Genomic DNA, 22,064 nt, shown 5'->3' with positions numbered 1-22,064 from the left:
GAACAGGACGCAACATGCCAGGTTCAACAGTAAACTGTCCATTAAACACCCATCCACCTCCATGTTTCTATCAAGGAAACTTGTGTATGATATAGTTTGTCCACTGCAATTCATTGTGGGTGTCCTGCAAATGAGGACAATCTGCAAATGCTCACTTTCTAAAATGCCCAGTGTTTTAAGATTTTCACTCTTATTGCAAGGCATACACACTGTAATAGACCCATATTTAACCGTTGTACAAAATATGCTTTAGCTCATAGGCAACAGTTTCATGATGGTTTCTCCTCCAAAACATTAGACTTGTTCTTCTTTACAGCCTCTGAGAAACTACAACGCATTTTAATTTCAGTAAAGGCTCTATTCCTGCAGTCCGTAACTGCATTCAAACGTTAACATACCATTCGGCATCTTTCAGTTTAGAGCCGATTGCAAGAAGGTTGAAGTGAAACTTTCCAGCCTTTGAAAAGGAATGCCAGGGAAATATAAATTCTTACCTGATTTAAGTAAGTCAGGCACTTTTCTAAACACCAAAGGCAGCAAATGCAGGCTTTCAACATACATCTAGCGCAGGCATTTTCCTAAGATGGGGAGAACGGCGACAAAAAAGGGAAATAATAATCAGAGAAAACATTAAATTGCATTAAGTGCTAGGGCGTAGGTTGGTATCTAAATGGTAAGTACTTTCATATACAAGTCTCAATTTACACATATGCTTCCTCTGTAACAAAGGGCTCAGAGCCCAGCTTTAATACAATGGCTCCTGTAATTGGTGGTCACGTAAGACCAAGTCAAACATGCAAAAAAAGCTTCTTTTTCCCACCATGAGGGAGAGAAATCATGAGGCAGATGTAATCAGGCAAAGAAACCTAAGTTTAACCCAGGCAGTACACGGAGACAGTTCACAGCTATTTCCACAGTTGTGGTGACAAAAGTTATTCCTGCAGTTGTGGAAATGGCCCTCTCTGTGTCTAGCCTGGTTCATGCTGAGACACCATCAATCCAGAGGAAAAAGTGGTTGGTACTCATGCCTGAATCAACCCACAGATCATATGGGACAAGGCTTTGGGGCCCACCCTCCTCATTATCTAGACTCTTGTAGTGGCCAAGAATCTCACGATCCACTTTCCCGTATAAAGTTGTTATAAGGTAAACTTCAGTCATGAAGAAAGCTTGCCGAAAGCTCTCAAAAGTCTGGCTTCTTTTCTTTTTCCACAACCTGAAAATTCTGCCATGTTGAAAAGAACATTGAGATCCCTCCTTTGTATCTGAAACAGCCAGCCACGTCATACTGTGACACAGCCTTTATTTTTGACAACCCCTTTTTGAACAGGCTGAGCTTTAAATCATTACAGAAGTCTAAAATGGTAGGACAAGTGTTTCCGCCAACATCTGGACCGGCATTTTCCAAACTCGGGTCTCCAGCCGTTTTTGGACTACAATTCCCATCATCCCTGACCACTGCGCTCCTGCTAGCTAGGGATGCTGGGAGTCCAAAAACAGCTGGAGACTTAAGTTTGGGAAACACTGATCTTGACTATTAAATTGTCCAAATGACATTCTAAAGATATATGTGCATTTTCTAAATGTGCATTTCGTTAAATAATAAAAAAATCAGGCCCCAACAGAATCGGTTTTTTGCCCTTTCTCTGCACTACCCCCAAATAGGTGTTTTTACCCCTTTTGCTTCAGAAGGCTTGTTTTCCTCATGAGGGAGAGAAGGCAACTCTCCTTTTTAATCCAGAGGTATATCTGGCTTGTCACTTTGGGAAGCAAAATGCTGAACTAGATCAGTTTTGGGGACCCAGCTGGGCTGTTCTTATTCTCTATTTACATTTTTCATCTGTCAGTTCCACCAATGGCCCACACTTCTATAGCAAAGTGTTCCCCTTACTTTTCCTTTGACTTGGGTATGAATATACATGAGTATCATTCGTGGAATCTTCACTAAGGTAATAATGAAAGCCCCTTTAGCCACAGTTCCTAGGTGATAACAGATCAAGCGATTGACAGACGCCAGAATAGGTGTGAATGGCAGATTCCGTTTTTCTCTGTAGAGAGAAATTAAAAAATACAAAATCAGTGACAACAGATAGCATCAGCAGACAAAAACAGGTAGCAACAGTGTTACTCAGAGGCCAACTTGAGATGTGAAGGACCCTACAATGGTAGTTCTGTAGTGAGTCTCAGCAATCATTAGGACCTCTGTCCGTAAAGCCCAAGAAACAAAGACACTAAAGGGATTCTTGATTAAGAAGGCAGAACTACCGTATTTTTTGCTCTATAAGACGCACCAGACCACAAGACGCACCTAGTTTTTGGAGGAGGAAAACAAGAAAAAAAATATTCTGAATCTCAGAAGCCAGAACAGCAAGAGGGATCACTGCGCAGTGAAAGCAGCAATCCCTCTTGCTGTTCTGGCTTCTGGGATAGCTGCGCAGCGTGCATTCGCTCCATAAGACGCACACACATTTCCCCTTACTTTTTAGGAGGGAAAAAGTGAGTCTTATAGAGCAAAAAATACGGTATCTAGTAACGTGTCTTGTCTATTACAGTGTTAACTGATATCATGTGTTTTCTTGTTCAAATTAATTTTTTACATATCGCATTATGGCAGCCCCTTGCTGGCTTTGAGATGGCTATGAAGTTCTGCTTCATTAGCCGAAAATAAGATTTTGATTTCACACAGAACTGATCCAATTGTCTCCATATACTACGGCAGACAAAATGATGGCACCAATTTCTTAAAAGTATCAAAAGACACAAACCAAGCTAACCAGGATCTGAAACCAGGATTTTAGAGCCTGGTTAGTAAACTGAGATCAAACCACAGTTTCCCCATTCAGATGTAACAGGAAACTGTGATTTAGATTATCCACAACAGAAGCACATCATTTATTAAGCTGAGATTGTTGCATCTGTTTCCTACTATAATGAAGGCTGTTAAAGGAGATCCAGGTGTATCATGATCTTATTGCAGGAGTGAAATTGATTCAAAGAACCGGTATGTGTGTTTAGCTATCTAGACCAAAACAATCAGAGTGTCAGGCTATACATATTATGGGGCTAAAATAAACCAACAGTTTAGATCAGTTTTTCCCAAACTTGGGTCTCCAGTTGTTGTTGGACCACAACTCCCATCATCCCTGACCACTGGTCCTGCTAGCTAAGGATGCTGGGAGTTGTAGTCCAAAAACAGCTGGAGACCCAAGTTTGGGAAACACTGGTTTAGATGAAAGACAAACCTATCCACGTCAAATTAAACCACTAGTACGCTTGGGTAAAAATCCTACAAACCAGACACTAGTTTTCACTTGTGCTTAAAACATCTCATGTGGTCTTTATCCTCTGCTCTGCCTCTTTGCCCATCCTTCTCCTTTCAGACAGGACTGCAATTCATTTCTTAAAAACATAGCTTTAAGAGTTACACAAGTATTCTTGATGAACACAGGAAAAAGTCCCTGACAGAAATAGCAAAGAACATGCAAAACTTGGGTTATTTACAAACAGGCCTGTGAATCAATAACGGCCGATTTCAAGAGAGAGAGAAGCTTAAGGGATGGGTAGGCAAACTAAGGCCCAGGGCTGGATCCGGCCCAATCGCCTTCTCAATCTGGCCCGTGGACGGTCTGGGAATCAGCGTGCTTTTACATGAGTAGAATGTGTCCTTTTATTTAAAATGCATCTCTGGGTTATTTGTGGGGCACAGGAATTTGTTCATTTTTTCTTCTTCAAAATATAGTCTGGCCCCCAACAAGGTCTGAGGACAGTGGACCGGCCCCCTGCTGAAAAAGCTTGCTGACCCCTGGCTTAAGGTATATGACAGAAATTAAACCATGGCAAGTTACCATGAGGAACCTGTTGCCTCAGGAGCCCAGGATGTAACTTTCATCCATTTTATTCACTTGGGAGTGGTCCACTTGCATGAGGAGCATAACATGAGAGAGACTGCCAGAGAGACAGCCAGAGACTGCGGAAGACGCCAGTGGACACATACTGTTCTCATAAAAACAAAAAAGCCCTCTCTGGTGACACCTGAAGATGTCTAAATTCATGAAGAGACTGGAAGGAGAGTCAATACCCTCATTTAGGGGAATACTTTCAATCTGCAAGCAGTGGTTTGTTGGTTTTAGTGTGCTTTCAGCATTTTAAGCTGCTGTAAATGGAAATGTTGCATTGGTATAGTTCATTCCCTTGAGTTTTACAAGCAAAGTGATTTATAATCATCATCATCTTTGGGTGCTTTAATAAATGTAAGAGAACTTTTGATTTAGAGTTATATTTAGAATATAAATAATATCACATTTAATAAATCCCCCCTTCCAATACAGAATTTCATTCACGTTAGACAGGAAACTACTCCCTTAAACCTTGAAGGGAACAGTCTTCTGTCTAACTTAAATGAAATAATCTGAAGAATGGTGATTCTTAACAAAATGCACCCTCTCTCTCATTTGAGACTTGTTCTGACCCACTGCATAGGTCAGGGGTCAGCTAACTTTTTCAGCAGGGGGCTGGTCCACTGTCCCTCAGACCCTTTTTTTGGGGGGGGGGGCGGACTATATTTTGAAGAAGAAGAAAATGAACAAATTCCTATGCCCCACAAATAACCCAGAGATGCATTTTAAATAAAAGCACACATTCTACTCATGTAAAAACACCAGGCAGGCCCCATAAATAACCCAGAGATGCATTTTAAATAAAAGGGCACATTCTACTCATGTAAAAACATGCTGATTCCCGGACCGTCCACGGGCCGCATTGTGAAGACAACTGGGCCGGATCCGGCCCCCGGGCCTTAGTTTGCCTACCCATGGCACAGGTCATGCAGATCAGAACAGCGTAACTGCGGGGGTGGGTGGGAACAGTGCTCTCTGTTGCTCATCTAACATACAATATATATTTTTTGTACTTAGCATTTTTTCATATTTAGCCTACAGGCCTCAGCAAACAAAGCACCACACCCAGCAGTATTGAACTTTGATCGCCTCTGATATAGTCATATGCTAACCAGCCACTGCAGATGTATCAGATCCAATATTGACCAAGATACTGTTTACACAGAAACTGTGTCCTAGGTGAATAATCGAGTGGACTGTATTGGAGCGAATGCATTTATAACAGATCAAAACCAGCCAAGCACATTACTGGAGGCTTTGCCTTCGAGTTTCATCTTCTCATTACACCATCTGCCCATGCCCTGTTTACTTCTGAGGTTTTAGAGAACCAGCCTCTCGTGATTAAACTGCCCCGGAATCTCTCACCTTGTAAAATAATATGTCACAACGGCTCCTGCTACAGTCATCTGTTGACAGGCAAGGATGAATTCACTGATCCAAACTAACCCCACGACGTGATACCACCACATGTACCTCAGTGGGCCTGCAACTTGGAACTCTACAAAGCCCTGGTCGTTTTTGACAGGGCTACCTAGAAGCAGAAATGAAGAGCAAGGGAGAAAGGCATTCAAAATAGCCATTCCACAGCAACACAACATGTTTAATATCGCCACAAAAGAATTATGCTCATGGAGCAACACCTTGCTTTATGAGGCCAGCAATAATGGGTCCAAAAGGGCTTCTTTCAGGAGGCCATTTCAGAACGATGGTGCCACAAAGCAGAAATGTCCCTCTGCTGTGTAACCGCCTGCTAACTCATAAAGAGTGGGGAATGCAGAACTTAATCGAAGCTGGGCTGGGATGCCTCCTGCCTGTGGGTCTCATTAGGCCTACCAAGCTCCCCCACCAACACCTGATATATCATGCACAGTCTTACACCTTACACGATACATGACGTCAGGTTTGGAGTGGGTAACGACCCGGATCAGCCAAAGGAGTTTGCAGGAACTGCCAATCAGCTGATCAGAGGCCTGGGCAAAGGCGTGGGCACTGCAGGCTCCGACGATCAGCTGATTGTCGGGTCCGCAAAGCGCCATGCGCAGCAACGCGCAAGCGCTCATGGTCAGCTGGTGGTTGGGTCTTGCAACCCCCAGTTGCACGGTGCTTGCTGTTCTGATATCAAGCGTTTTTTTACTTCAAACTGTGTGTGCAAAAACACGCCGCCCACCTATCAGACTTGGTCTGGGGGTGAGGTGAGGGAGACAGAAATCTGGCCTGCCAGCCAGAACCAGCTCCTCACCCCTGATTAGGCAGGTACGTATAAGAAGAGACAATCCTTCAGCTATTCTAGTAGTGGACTGTTTAGGGCCTTAAAAGCTAAAATCAGCACTCTAATTGGGCTCAGAAACAAATCAGCATAGGGTGAAGAATTTTAAAGGCATTCACTATCGCAGATCACAGGAAATAAAAGGGCTGTCATATTCAGGATTGGCTGGAGTTTTCATATGCTTTTCCTGCACAAAGCGGGAAAGTTCAGTGCCTGCCTTTAACATCCATGCGCACCTGCTGCGAAGCCACGGCTCAATGTGCTCATACATAAAGATCAGCCATGCTGCATTTAACAGTACTCATGCCTTGTTTTGTTTTCATTTATTTTAATGCAGACTCATTTACTTGGCTGAATTTCATTTGATTCAGTCAATAGAGAAGAGCGACACTAACACTTTCTGAGGTTACCAAAAGGAAGGAGAAAGGAATTATGAAATTGTGCGGGATTTACATACCTGTGGTACCTAGGAAGAGCAAGACCGCGATCCAATAGATCCAGAAGAGCATGAGGGCAAAAAACGTCCAAAATGGCTGGAAGACGAGTAGCGGCAGGTGAATGAAGACCTTGCCAGCCACGTGGAACAAGGCAATGGTGAGAGATACTCGCTTGCGCATAACTAACATTATCAACAGTAAGATAACCTACAAAAGGAAGGAGACTTGTTTTAGATGAATTTTACCTACTGAGACAAGACTCAAAAGTCTCACGCACAGCTCTGAAATTTAATTTTATATGTAATGTTCCTAGCCTTAGTCTTCATTACAAAATGTATGATGTCATCCTGACTTCATGAGCCACCTACTAACAATAATGGATGCATTTATGGGCATCACAGCACATAACTGGTCAGAGAAACCTGAGGCCACTCACCAATTGATGTGGCACTTTTGCTGCCCACCAGTGTTTCAAAAAGTGGTAACTTACTGAATTGTGTATCTAACCAAGGATATTTTACTATACTTCCGCTTCCTTACATTTCTGGTTTAAGAGCAAAGCTTACAGTCATACCTCGGGTTGAATGTGCTTCGGGTTGAGCGCGTTCGAGTTGCGCTCCGTGGCGACCTGGAAGCTACAGAGTGCGTTACTTCCGGGTTTCACCGCTCGTGCATGCGCAGACGCTCAAAATGATGTCACGCGCATGCGCAGAAGCGGCAAAAAGCGACGGGAGTGTGTTCAGACGTGCCGTCGCTAGTTACATTTGCTTCTAGATGCGAACGGGGCTCCGGAACGGATCCCGTTCGTATCTAGAGTACCACTGTACATCACTATGCAGATGAACACTACCACTAGCTCCATATGTAAATTTAAGCTTTTATTATTTTATATATCCCTCTCCTTGCCTCCAAACTCATCCTTATGCTAAAAAACAAAACAAAAACCCTTCGGTACCACTGACACCTGTCCATCTCTCACTCCCACACATAGAGAAAGAAAACAACAACCGTAATGTTGGTATAGCTGCACTGCTGTCAATGGATTTCTATGGGCTGGTTCACATAAGATCTCAGTGCCAGCGGCGGAGGAAGCCGCTTGGGCGCCTGGGGTGGCACGCCCATAGGGGCAGGGCGAGGCAAACCTCTGGGGCCGCCGGAGTCTGCCTGCCTCCTCCCACTCAGCCGCCCTACAGCTGGGGGGGAGGCAGCGGACAGACCGTTTGGGCAGAGTGGAGCATGCGGGCGCCCAAGCCACCACGTCTCTCCCAGGAGAGATGCATGGCTAGGGTGTGCTGCAGGCTCCGCGGTGAGTGCCACCTGGCATTTTGTCACCCCCCCCAGTGGCACCCCCGCACCCCCTTCCTCCGCCCCTGCTCAGTTTCACATTTGGCAATATGCAGGAGCAAACCCTGGCTTTGTGCACTTTCCCTACTAAGTATAGAGCTCATAACGTGAATTGGGAGAAAGGGGCACATGGTTGACATGAGAGGGACATATGCACTAGGGATTGCATCAACTAAGAAAAGACCCATTGAAATGAATGCATCTTTGTTGGTCGTGTCCGTTAATTTCATGAATTCCAGAATCTCAGTATGACTGATGGATACAACCCAATGTCCTAATTGATGTGGCAGGTTCCAGGCCCTGTGGGAGGCAGCATACAAGCCTGCCTGCCTTCTTCCTGCATAGAAAACCTACCTGATACTCCACAACATATGAGGGTTGCTTCACTTTTTCCTACAGGGACTAGGGGAAAAGGCCTGTACCTGTGTACAGCATTGCACACATGAATTGCAAATGCTTACTGCATGAACGAGAAAGCTGTCATTTGCAGCCGTGAAGCTGAATACTTTGCTTCCTGCTCTGGCCTACACAGGTATGCAGCATGTGTCAAGGAGCCCTCACTTCACAGCTATTAAATACGTACCGTGAAGACCGTAGCTGCAATGGCATAGATCAGAAGGGCCTGACGATTGTCTTTGGCTATTTGAAGCTGATCAACTGTAAGAGTATCGCTAGGAGACTTCCGCTGCTTGGCGTACAACCACCACAATACTCCTGTACCACCTGTGCTCACGAAGAAGATATAGTGCATTTCAGTTTCACAGCATATGTGTAATTACTTATAAGGAGCACAATTAGCTCGGCCAATTTCATCCTTTACCAGGCTAGATTCAGACTTATCTGATCTGCTGCAACATAAATGTCAGGACGGTGTGGCATTCTGATATCGCAAAAGACAACTGATCAAAGAGGGCTTGCTTTTTACAAGACACCTTACCACAGCTATGATGCTGTTCCGTAATTAGAAGCTGAGGAGTTCCAGGCAAGAAAAGGTTATACACAGGAATTATTAACTAAGACACTCAATAGGCTAGGAGAGGATGATCGGCACGAACCAGAATCGCAACTGGCACCTCTCCCTGAAGCCTGCTCATAGATCTCTCCCTATTTCTCAAGGCCTTGCTTTGCATTCCACCTTCATCACTGGTGAGAACTAAGAGCGCTTTTTTAAAAAAAGCTGGGATCAACCGGAGCATCCATTTGCCCTTTCCCCCCCAAATACAGTTTTTTACCCCGGCTGAACTTCTCAGTTCCCTTGGGTGGATGCTGTTTTTGCTGAAGTGATAACTTGACAGGAGACAACCATCTTAACTGCTTAATACTCTTTCAACTATTGTTTTCCCTGCTCCTTTGTATCCTGCTTTGAGAACATTCTGTTTGCCGGAAACTGAAACTCAGAATTCTATAAATAAATGCCCTCTTCTCCGATCTCCAAATCATCTTGCCCAAGGATCCTGAGGTGTGAAGGGTTATCTGCTTCCTCCTCCAACTGCTGGCTTGAAGAAACCTGCTCTTTGTGGGTGGCTTTTCACAAATGCCTCTTGCCAATATTGATGCAGCGCAGCAATACAATTAGGGCAAAGACAGCCAAAGAACACTCTTGTAATTTTATTGCTTTTTCTCTTGTATCGCTTTATTTCCCTTGCCTGCTTCTTCTGCACTTTCCTATTCAGCCAAGTCTTATTCCCTGAAATCATCAATGGGAGGTGATTGTGGAATGTAAATATTGCCAATGCTTTGTCCCTTTATTTTTCTTCCTAATAATTGGCCGCATCCTCATTCAGTCCCATAAATCCTTAAACCAAATGGATATTGCTCCCATGGGCATAGCTTTAATAGTGCAACAATGGCTGCAAATCAATTGTTTCTGAAGTAGAAGGTGAATGGTTTTAAAGGAAGCAAGAAGGACAAAGGGAAGCATCACTTCCCTGCTGATCTCCTCCAGTGTCTCTCTTTAAAGGCAGGAAAATGAACTCCCATCTTTGCCATGCTCATAGAACAACCCAGGAGGATGTATGCACCTGTTCTCAAGTCATGCTTCAACATTTGCCTGAGCAGACAAATGCCAATGCGTGGACAGAGGAAGGGAACATACACAAGCCCCACTTCAACAATGCCATTGTGTGCAACTCCCACCCTTGGCTCCGTCCCTGACCTTCCCAGCGTTGCACAGGCTTCACTTGAACACAAGTAAAGTCTTCCAAGTGATCAGGGACACTGCTTTATCAGGGATTCTGATCACTCCAAGGGGTTCTACTCGTATTCAAATGTACACAAGTAGAAGCTCCATGCAGTGATTTCCTGTGTAACATGGGAAGGGCAGGGGCTGGATGAGGTCCATGACAACGTTGGGAATGAGGCTTGCATGTGATCTGGATTCTGGCAGATAATTACCCATAGCTAAGGGACCATTTGGATAGAGGGCGTCCAGCATAGGACCACACTAGTTTAAAAAAGCCACACACAAACACATGGGATTTTCTAGATCAATTTCAATTGGGGTTTAGGCCCAGTTTTGGCACAGAAACTGCTTTGGTCACCCTGCATTTGTTGGGAGAGAGAGAGGGGAAATATGTCCTAGTTAATTCTCCTTGAACTCTTAGCAGCTTTCAATACCATCAACCATAGTATCTGCCTGGAGAAGCTGTATGAGTTGGGGGTAGGTGTCATCGCTTTCTGGTGCTTCCAGTCCTACTTGGGAGCTCAACAACCAGAGGGTGTTGCTTGCGGAGTGCTTTTCAACCCCATGGAGCCTTCAATGTGGAGCTCTTCGGGGCTCAATTTTATCCCCTGTGTTATTTAACATCTATGTGAAACCACGGAGTGGGGACATCCAGAGTTTTGGAGGATGTTGTCAGCAATATGACAATGACACACAGCTCTACTTCTCCGTTACGTCTGCAGGAGAGGCAGTGAATGTGCCTTGGTAATGGATTGGATGAGAGCCAACAAACTAGAGCTCAATCCAGATAAGACTGAGGAGCTGTTAGTGGGTGGTTCCCTAGACCGGATGGATGGGAGGCTGCCTGCTCTTGATGGGGTTACATTCTCTCTGAAGGAGTGGGTATGTAGCTTGGCAGTCCTCCTGGATCCTTTGCTGTCGCTTGAGGCTCAGTTGGTTCCTTCACTGCAAGAAGTGAGGTTACAGGGAACCAGAGAGAGGGCCTTCTTGGTAGTGGCGCCTGCCCTGTGGAACGCCCTCTCAGCAGATGTCGAGGCAATAAACAACTATTTTACTTTTAAAAGACAACTGAAGGCAGCCCTGTTTAGGGAAGTTTTTAATGTCTGATGTCTTGCTGTGTTTTAATTTGTTGGAAGCCGCCCAGAGTGGCTAGGAGAACCCAGTCATCATCATCAACATCATCACCATCACCATCATCATCGACCAGCTTCAGCAACTTACCAAGTGATCCCAGAACAACAAGAATTGTTAAAATCCAAACAAGTACTCTTGAAATGTATCTTATTATCACCATCATAATCATGGAAAGCACTGCAGAAAACAAAAGAAAATAAGAAGGGTAATTATTTAAAATGGAAATAGCAAAAACAAAAAAGAGACTTTATTAATACAAATACAGTTGAATTCACTTTTTAACTGTACAAAATCTTGTACAACTGTACAAAAATGTACAAGATAAACTAGCTATCCTACTCAGTGTCTGATTTGCCAGTTAAACAAACCAACCCTATATGAACATTTACACATCATGGGACATATGTATTTAACAGAGAGATGCAGACACATACAATGACAGAACTAATGTTGACATGATAGAACTGCAACTTTATTATCATGAGTTGCAAAAATACCGCACAACTCATGTTGAGCACAACCCAAAAAGTTGCATGCAGACACACACATGCTCAAAAAGCACAATTATTATGACAAGTATGAATTAAGATGTCAAGATTGTGATAAGAACCACATGCTACTTTATGCTTGAGCTGCGTTTTTCAGGAGAGGTCATTAAATAAGATCTTTTCACTGTCAAACTTCTACTTGTCTAGCTCTTTGTTGATTTGGAACATGAAGGTCTCGTCTCTTGGCACTTAGTATCATAAGGCCATCATGGGTGAGTTTCTCCTACAAACTACACTGCCTTGGAAAAGCATGAAGAGCTTCAATGGCTTCCAGGCTGCAGGTATAATTTGGGAGGTGGCCACTGTTCCTGAAAGGAACCTCGTTGGTCATTCACATCAAACAAACAAAGTTTGTTTATGTGTGCGCAAATGTAAAGGTATACTATAGATAAAGCCCAAAATTAGCAAGTATCCAAAAACACAGAAGAACAGGTGAATGCTGACAATCACTTAAATGTGACTCAGAACATACGCCAGTGAATACTGATAAAATGGGGAAATGCCTATCTGTTTTCAGACATTTAGTAACTTCAACCGGGATTGTCAACATTCACACATGCATGCCAGCATTCACCGACATTTGGAATATTCACTGCTGCATGAAATGTGAAGGCTTTTAAGTAAAAATCAGCTACACTGACCGTAACTTGGCAACAATCAATTTAACTTAGTTACCAAGTTTCAGAGGTCTACATTTCCACTATTCCTCCCAAAGTGATGAGTTTAACGTGCTTGTGCTTCGCGGTTATTTTAAGTGTCTATTAATCCTGTTGTAATAGGCCTTGATATAATCAATAATCAATAACTGATGTAATCATTCCCCCCCCCCCCCGTGGGGGTATATAACAGCTGGGCCAGTTTGGTTTCCATTTTTAATCAATGGAGTCTTCCATCGGCTTTTTCTATTCTATTCAGTCATCAGATTAGTATATGTTTAAACAGAAACTTTACTTTAGTATTAATAATTAGGAGCTGTAGGTGAAATTCTACTTGTGTGACAGGATTTCTTCTTCTTTTACCCCTCTGGCAAGTCCTCCATGTGCCCCAATCTGCTTCAGAGGGTCTCTCAACTTTCTGAAGCAGATTTGAGGGGACTGCAGGTGGAATGAGAGGTCCAAGCAGAAGTCTCATCTGCAGACAAATGGGCACCATTGGATACCATGCAATATGTTTTGGCAAAGGATTAACACTGGAATTGTTGTTGCTGGCTTCTGTCTGGGTTAATTCATACCAAAACTCCAATGTCACGTAATAATGCAAATATTGTTTTTATTCCAACTCTGCACAAAATTAAGAAGAGGCTTTAGCTACGGCTGCAATCTCTAATCTATTTAATCGATTATTCAAGTAAGTAGTTGATCAATCACTGAAAGCCAATTTTAATTAAAACTGCACTGAATGTTCACCCTTGAACATTTAAAGTTAAAGTGAAGTTTTATAGGGGAGGGAGAAGCATTCTGCCTAAACCTGCTCTTTATTGCAGTCATTTCTCCTCTATTGCTGTTTCTGTGCCATTTTTTTAATTAAAAAAAAATTCTTTCTCCTTTGCTGCATAATCTCAACCAACTGAGGATCATGTAAAATGATAACATCCTAGAGCCAATCAGATTTGACTACAGGGCGATGCCAAGGAAAGCAAAACTGTGCTGCCCTCATTCTAAAGCCAACCCAGCTGTACCCATGCCAGAATGTGCTTCAGAATGGCCATTCAAGTATGCTGCATCTCATTGAGAGCAGGCAGAGAACGTCTACACTTGGATGAACATCCCAGGACACATTCTGATGTGCATCTAGGGCTGTGCTCTCCTTTTGCTGCATTTATATGACTTCATTTGGACAGTCCAAAGTGTCCTCTCAACTGTCACTGAAAAGGTTATTTTTTGAAGGGGGGGGCGTGTGTGTGTCTGCTCTACTCTCATTTGAAAGAATCAGATACAATTTTAATTCATGGGACTAGAACATAAGGTACATGCAACTCTTTTTTAGGGTTAGTTAGGTCTGTATTTTTCGCTCTATAAGACACACCAGACCACAAGACGCACCTAGTTTTTGGAGGAGGAAAACAAGAAAAAAAAATATTCTGACTCTCAGATGCCAGAACAGCGAGAGGGATCGCTACGCAGTGAAAGCAGCAATCCCTCTTGCTGTTCTGGTGTCTGGGATAGATGCGCAGCCTGCATTTGCTCCATAAGATGCACACACATTTCCCCTCACTTTTTAGGAGGGGAAAAAGTGAGTCATATAGAGCAAAAAATACGGTATGTTTCAGAAACAGAGAATAGGAGAGTTATGAAATATGGGCCTTTTCTTCCAATAATGATAGATAGCCTTTGTTTATTAAAGTGCAAGCTCCACAATTCATGCAATCATGATCAAAAAGGGCAGCTATACTAAAGCTACGATAATGTTCACATTTACTTAAATGATATTTTCATTGACTTCTTGTTTTGCTTTGCAAGATCTCTGAGGGAGCACCTTACATGTGGTTCTCGGGCGATCTCCCACTGAACTGGGAGACTGATCAACTAAATAAAAAAATAAAAATATCAGCCCTACTTTTAACCCAAGTCCCTGAAGATATTAAGGGTTAAGTATCAACATTCACTTAGCAATCTGAACCCAAAGCTTAAGCCCAAGGCTTATGAATACAGTACACTTGGGAGGTTGTTTTAAAGGAAAGCAGAGGGTTCAATGACAGTGACACAGAGCTGAGTCAAAATCCCCACATTAGTTACATATAAGGAGAGTCAAATGCACATACATGTTAAAAAAAAACATTTAATTCAGCTGCTGGGTAGGAAATATAATTTGGAATCGTCTGCTATAATAGCGAATACTGAACATGCTTTATTTCCACATTGTGGGGACAGAAGATGTTCACATTCTCCTGTTGCAGTACTGTAGAAATAGCTAAGAACGAGAAAAACAATTACCTAGTGATAACAAGCAAAGTCCCAATATAATCTCTCTGCAGGTCATTACTCCACTAATCAGCCTGTGCAAGACACTACTGTCACTGACAAAGGTGATCAGGGCCTCTGCAAACTTGGCATAGCAGGAAATGTTCACAGGAGCACAGCGATGGAAGAATGGAATAGGTGCACTGGTGATACAAGGAAAAAAATAATCAGAAAAAAAAATTACTCCTAGGTAATATAAATGCCACATCAACACACAAATGGAAGGTGAACTGATGCCGTACACTCCACCCTCGTAAACATCTAACCAAGAGCTGCAAGGTTAACGGAAAGGTGCTGCTGTAAATGGAGATGACTGTAATGGGTCGTGATGCTGTTTTTAAAAACCAAGATATCCCAAGAAGAGGGTGGAGTGCACATTCTGATGTTTCCCGTCCCATCAACTCAGAACACAGAGCAAAACCCATCAGCCCCAAATACAATTTATTTTATTTATTTTTTAAAAATACACTGCTAGTCCAATATGTCTAGATACAATTAATTATGTGTAACGTAGAGGTTTTCAGACATTTCCAGAAAATATTCAGATTGCGGTGAGCCTCGGGCAGACGATTTTCTGTAACTCCCAGAAGTAAGGCTGCTCACCTTAGACTCTACAGAGACTGCAGCATGACATAAAGGCAGTTCAGGGTGTTTTACACGTATACATACCAGGGACCATGACAATTCCCCTGCGGGCAGCAGCTAATGTATTCTCCACCTACAGCGCCACATACAATACTGAATACTGCTCCGAAAGCTCTGTTGATATTCAGCGGCAGGTTGGGGAAGGGAAAAATAGAGATAGGGCCCTGGGGGTTGGGAAGGGAGTCCTGGAAGTTCTTGGTGCAGATGTAGATTATGGTTACCAGATCTTTTTCAATGAATCCGGGGACACTTTTTTTTTTTGCAGCTAAGTAGCAACAGGGAGTCAGTAGTGGGGATGGTGAGGCGAAAGACCCTGGGCCCAAGCACACATGCATATTGTATAAAGGTGCAAAGCCCTTCTTTCGCACCCTGTGAAACATAAATGCGCAGAGTTTTTTTAAAAAACTGGGCAACGGCACACCGCCTGCCTGTGACTCCTGAGCCTTCCCTGATCACCTTCCCCCTTTGTTTTGACAGATGAGGGGAGGCTCGGGAGTCATGGGTGGGTGGCTGTTGCCCAGGAGGGGCCAGTCTAGTAGTGCAGTTGGCTCTGGCTGGCTTCAGGAGCTGCTTGCTACTTGCTACTCACTGCCATGGCACAGGAAAAATGGTGGGCACCACGGCAGCGAGCAGCTCCTGAAGCCAGCCAGAGCCGACTGCACTAAAAGGCTGGCTCCGGGCTGCTGAGGCTGCCGCTGCCATGTTTCCCGGGGACAGGTTTGCAAATCTGGGGGCAGTCCGGGGACAGAATTTGTCCGGCGAAAGATTTGCAAATCCGGGGACTGTCCCCAGGAATCGGAGACGTCTGGTAACCCTAATGTAGGTCTCTATGTAAAACTCCTTAGATCAAAGTAGGCAACCTTTTAGCCCCTAAGGGCTATATGGGCACACAGGCGGTGCATGCCAGCGGTGTGCTCTGGGCATGCACGCCCACATACACTCCACATATCTCATACAAACATGATTCCCTCCACTCTTTCACAAACACCCTCCACACACCAGTGCAATATACCTAGAATTCCAAGCCTAATTCTGCAGCTACCACGCCCAAAGTCTCAAACACAACGATTTGTTTTGCTTTATCCATATCAAGGAGCCCGGTTAATGACTGTTAGCCAAGCAGGAGGGGAAATGTCTTCAAAAGCAGGGGCCCCAATGGCAATAGCCTCCCGGGGCAGAGAAGGGCAGATTTCCCTCCACCCCAGCACAGAACAGAACAGAACGTGTTCCTCCCAGCCTGTCAGACAGCTGTCTGGCAGGCTGAGAGGAGCATGATGTACATGTGCACCTTCTTGTGATTTATATATGTTGATGTCCTGTGCTCTTCCTTCCCCCCTTGCAATTGTACTCAGCTCAGCTTAGGCAACTGGCAACACTCTTTACAGGATGCTTGGGCCAGCTGCATGGGAGGCCTGTGTCGGTCACATGAGACCTGCTGGTCACTGATTGATGTAGATCATGGGTAGGCAAACTAGGGCCCGGGGGCCGGATCCGGACCAATCGCCTTCTAAATCTGGCCTGCGGACAGTCTGGGAATCAGCATGTTTTTATATGAGTAGAATGTGCCCTAGTATTTAAAATGCATCTCTGGGTTATTTGTGGGGCCTGCCTGGTGTTTTTACATGAGTAGAATGTGAGCTTTTATTTAAAATGAATCTCTGGGTTATTTGTGGGGCATAGGAATTCGTACATTTTTTTCTCTCTTCAAAATATAGTCGTGCTTCAGCAGTGGTGCCGAAGTATCAACTTATTGCTTTTGCAATAATATCCAAATCTCTACCGTGAAGAATGTTAGGAAAATCCCACATTTCAGTCATCAATATTTTGCATGGAATTAGGGCCTACGGAGAAAAGCACAACTTCCTGGCGTGTTAATGTTCCCATCAACCCCCATTCTTCTTACACAGACAGCAGCATTGCTGCCTCCAAAATATATACCAGACTGTCAAACCTATTTTTATTTCCCTTTGCAAAGAGAGAAGCTTTCACATTTCTATTTGCAAGACACTCGTCTTTCTAATTGGAATCAGTGAACAGAATCACTCTTTCATATGCAAAGGGAGCGTTATTTAACCTCTAGGCTCTTCTGTCTCTGAATCAGTTCCTGCTGTCTTACTTGCCAGGTTCAAGGAAGTTCTGGCAAGCTGAGTATGCAATGCCTTTTGGGTCCTCCATGGGAAGTCTTTCAAAAAATGCTCAACCTTCACTTCGTGCAGGCAGAGTAGAATATGCTGCCTTCAACAAATCCCTTTCACGATTTATTACTTAATCACTCGCAAACATACTTAACACTCATTGTCTAATTATTATCCCCAGACTGAGAGGAAATTGCAACCTGCCACATCTAGAGAATTTTTAGAGCCTCCATTTCCACAGAGCTGACAAGCAGTTCTAAAGTGTAAGCTCTCAAGCAAGCTGCAATGACTAAAGCGTACTTTGTGCAGATGGAGGGCTAAAACTTCATTGGCTTGTACAACTTCAGATTGCAAAGGCTAGCGAGGCCACAGAGTCAACAGCACACCTTCATGCTCCTCTAAAAGGTAAAGGGACCCCTGACCATTAGGTCCAGTCATGGCCGACTCTGGGGGTTGTGATGCTCATCTTGCTTTATTGGCCGAGGGAGCCGGCGTACAGCTTCTGAGTCATGTGGCCAGCATGACTAAGCTGCTTCTGGCGAACCAGAGCAGCGCATGGAAATGCCGTTTACCTTCCCGCCAGAGTGGTACCTATTTATCTACTTGCACTTTGACATGCTTTCAAACTGTTAGGTTGGCAGGAGCAGGGACCGAGCAACGGGAGCTCACCCCGTCGCAGGGATTCGAACCGCCGACCTTCTGATTGGCAAGTCCTAGGCTCTGTGGTTTAACCCACAGCGCCACCCGTGTCCCATGCTCCTCTACTGAAGCCCTATTTAGGAGTTCATTTCCAAATGCCTGAAGGGGCCAGTGAGAACCTCACCCTTTCTACATCATGTCCACCACCAGCAAAAGCGCGATCACCTCAGCCTGAAGGGAGCTGTTCCAGAATGCCTGGAGTTCCTGATGTTGTTGTGTGCATGATGAGGGGGAAGATATAAAATCCCTGAAGCTGTTTGTTTTGCAAAAAGCAATTCTAACTTTAAGTATTACCATTATGTAAGAGTCATTTCCCTTAATTCGGAATACTTACGAGACACCATACTTTCTAAAACTTTAGCTGTACAGTCAAACCTCGGAACCTGAAAGTAATCCGTTCCGGAAGACGGTTCTATTTCCAAATGTTCGAGTTCCTGGGCATAGCTTCCGATTGGTTGCAAGAGCTTCCTGCACTCAAGCAGAAGCCGCGTTGGACGTTCCAAATAAAGTTTGAAAACCGGAACACTTACTTCCGAGTTTTTGGCCTTCAGGAACTGCAACGTTCGGCAACGGAGCCATTCGAGTTCTGAGGTTTGACTGTATATAGAAAATATACACTTGAGGCAGGAGGATACCAGTTTCTATGGAAGAAATCTTACCTAGCTCTCATACAACACTGGAGAAAAACACTCAAATATATTGTGGCATTAGGTCCTGTCTATTAGCAACTGCTTCACCTGGATGCACCTGAGGAAGCGACCAGATAGTAGGCCTTGTTCTACTTGCTTGGCTATGAAACTAGCTGCATTTGGTTCTTCTCCTCTCTGAACTGTCATCTTTGGGCGGGGGCCATTCCACCAGGCTACATTTGAGAGAGAGAGGGAGAGAGGTGAGAGTGCTTCTGCTTGAGCTGGCTATCGCAAGAATGATTTGGGAACCTTAAGAAGTGGGGTCTAGATTTACTTCTTTGTCCACTTCTCCTTTATTAAAATGTGCTTGTTTCATTTTACAATATTTGCAGGACACCCTACAACAAAACGTTCAATGCGACTAACAATGTAAAGCAGAACAAGTAGGAAGCCAAAATAAAAACAAAAACAAAAAACAGGAAAGCAAATGTGTTCTGTCTGCTATATTGTAACGTTATGGGCTGACATTATCTTGTTTTTTTTATTTTTGTGCAGCACTTAGGATACTTTAGGTGTTATTTAAATAATAATAATAATAATAATAATAATAATAATAATAATGTTATATCTATTATTACTACATATTACTATAAATATTATTACTATATATATTTATACTCTGCCTTTTCCCCTGACAGGAGTCAATATAGCTTACAGATAAAAACAAGAATTGCCAAAATATAGGGGGGAAATCATTAAAAACAAGTGAGCATTAATAGAATTAAAAATATATAAATATATAAAATTTTAAAACATACACATAATTACAGCAATAACAGCACTTGTTATTAAAATAATAAATGAATAACATAAAAATAAACATGAATAAACATTTTCATTACTTATGAATTCACAACTTGACTGAGAGAAAGGCACATGAGTCGAAACATTAGGTACCAAATTTTTGGATTTTTCTCCACCCAAAAAATATGAAAATACTCACTGCTGAGAGCAAAGTTTTCACAATTTCCCCCCTATAAAGGGATTCTTGTGGAAAGCAAGGTATTAAAGATAAAACTTATAAAACTTTGCTCATGTAGTGGGCAGTGTGAACAAATGGTTTTGTTTTTCTATCTTTACAATGTGAACAGCAGATTCAGGAATAGCAACTTCTGTTATCAGAGAATTACACAAATGTCAAAGATTCGCCACTAGCCAAGGCCCATGAAGTGGAATAGTTTGTACGTGATTTGCATGTTGGTGCAATTTTACGAGGCAATAACTGTTTTCGAACCAGCATAGCATAGGTGATCTTCTCCTCCTGAAACTTCCCTCCATTTTGAAAGCAGTCTGCTATGCAGCACTGGGCGGCTTGACTGTTGTTTGAGGAAGAGCAAGTGTAAAGCCATCTTGGCTTCACTGAAACCAGTTTCATGGTTGTTCAGGTACTAGCCATAACCCTTTGTTGGCATGGGAGGCCTGACCCAGCATAAGGCAAAATGAAGCAGTTGCCTCAGGCGGCAGATACCGAGAAGCAGGTAGTGGACACAGATGCATGTGTTACACAGCCTGCTCCATGCCCTATACAGTGGTACCTCGGGTTACATACGCTTCAGGTTACATACGCTTCAGGTTACAGACTCTGCTAACCCGGAAATAGTACCTCAGGTTAAGAACTTTGCTTAAGGATGAGAACAGAAATCGTGCTCCGGCGGCGCAGCATCAGCAGGAGGCCCCATTAAGCTAAAGTGGTGCTTCAGGTTAAGAACAGTTTCAGGTTAAGAACGGACCTCCGGAACAAATTAAGTACTTAACCCGAGGTACCACTGTATAAGCTAGCCTGCTGTCCTCAGGTGCGGCGGAAGACAGTATTCTGGCCCCATCATTAAAATAAGATTCACCTGCCAATCTGGCTGGCTACTGTAAATGGCATAGGGGTAGGTGCCATCTTGTCCTTTGCCTCAGGCGGCAAAATCTCTTGATCTGGGACTACTCTTGCTCAGAGATGGCCTTGTCCTCTGCAACCCCAAATTTACCATAGCTAGCCATTACTACACTGAACTCCCTTTTGCTGAAGCCAGGGATTATCTCCTACCTGGTTTTATGTGTAGGAGACAAAATCTAACTTTGCTATAATGAATAAAAAATGAGGTCAGTGGTTACTACATGATGTCTTGGAATAAATGGGACTCTTGAGAATCCAGCGCATGAGACTAATTTCTATTTCAGGAGTTCTGACTCTGGTAGGTGTGAGATGTGCTGCCCCTTTTTTTAATAACGAACAGAATAATAAATTTATTCAAAGTGACCCTCTGTTCTTTTATTAATGGCTGTTGATTATATCCAGGGATATTACATGTCTTAATGGAATTGCAACTTCTCTCAAGTATAATCCTTCGTTTAATAATGTTCTGAGCTCTGTATGGGCGGGAGGGATTCTACATTAACACACACACACACACACACACACACACACTCTCTCTTTCCAACACATGGATGCATGCATACGTATTCAGACCTTCATTTTTACCATGGCATACAAGGTTTTTGGGGAAGGCAGAAGCGCCACAGAACATTAGCATCAAAAATGAGCCTGAAAAACAGAAAGAAGTCCGGGGGGTGGGGTGGAATTCTCCCCCTGTGCCCATTTCACTTTTCAAAAGCTGGCCCCTTATTACACTGTTTTGCAGTTATTTCAGGGAAAATAGAATACAACCTACTGTTGTCACTTTTACTAATAATAGGTTTCCTTTAATCCAAATTATTGGATCAAATAAACCGTAACACAAACTACAGAACTGGTTAGGGCTGCCATAAGTTGGGGTTTTCCTGGACGCTTTACACTTAGGAATACGGGAAAAGAAAATGAAATTAAAGTTTCTGAATTTAAAAATTAAAATTGAGTTTTGCAGATCTCATTCCCTAAAAGCTTTGTTTACTTTCTGTGCTGATGAGGGGCAAAGGCTTGAATGCAAGATAAGTGCTCGTAAATTCAAGAAATCCAACCATTTTAGAGATTTGGGGATTAGAATCGGTCAAAAATTAACTGTTTGAATGTTCGGACCGAATAACCAGTTTAAATTTTTCATTAAGTGGCCTTCAGTTTCCTTCAGTTATGAGGCTATATGCTGATCAGACAAGCTCAATAAACTATGAGCAGTGTCAAAGGTTGTTTCCAGATTAGATGTT

The 22,064-nt window shown here is 43.3% G+C and overlaps 1 protein-coding gene and 1 long non-coding RNA gene across 3 annotated transcripts in view; one reads left to right on the top strand and one right to left on the bottom strand.

Annotated features, from left to right (window-relative positions):
• Positions 1-22,064, top strand: part of LOC310668040 — a 1,372,673-nt gene that overhangs the window by 863,596 nt on the left and 487,013 nt on the right. The gene's annotated exons all lie outside the window — the stretch shown is intronic.
• SLC44A1 (solute carrier family 44 member 1) overlaps positions 1-22,064 on the bottom strand; it is a 79,399-nt gene that overhangs the window by 15,394 nt on the left and 41,941 nt on the right. For both annotated transcript variants that reach the window (XM_083419886.1, XM_083419885.1), the window contains exons 6-12: positions 14,741-14,910; positions 11,347-11,436; positions 8,527-8,666; positions 6,620-6,806; positions 5,262-5,427; positions 1,892-2,048; positions 495-578 (exon numbers count right to left, since the gene is read on the bottom strand). In XM_083419886.1, the coding sequence (XP_083276012.1) occupies positions 495-578; positions 1,892-2,048; positions 5,262-5,427; positions 6,620-6,806; positions 8,527-8,666; positions 11,347-11,436; positions 14,741-14,910 (994 nt within the window). The remainder of the gene's footprint in view (positions 1-494; positions 579-1,891; positions 2,049-5,261; positions 5,428-6,619; positions 6,807-8,526; positions 8,667-11,346; positions 11,437-14,740; positions 14,911-22,064) is intronic.

The sequence above is a fragment of the Podarcis tiliguerta genome, assembly GCF_965153285.1.
Source record: "Podarcis tiliguerta genome assembly, chromosome: 17".
Taxonomy (NCBI): Eukaryota; Metazoa; Chordata; class Lepidosauria; order Squamata; family Lacertidae; genus Podarcis; species Podarcis tiliguerta.
The sequence above is the reverse complement of the archived record's forward strand: the minus strand, read 5'-3'. Positions and strand labels throughout refer to the sequence as shown.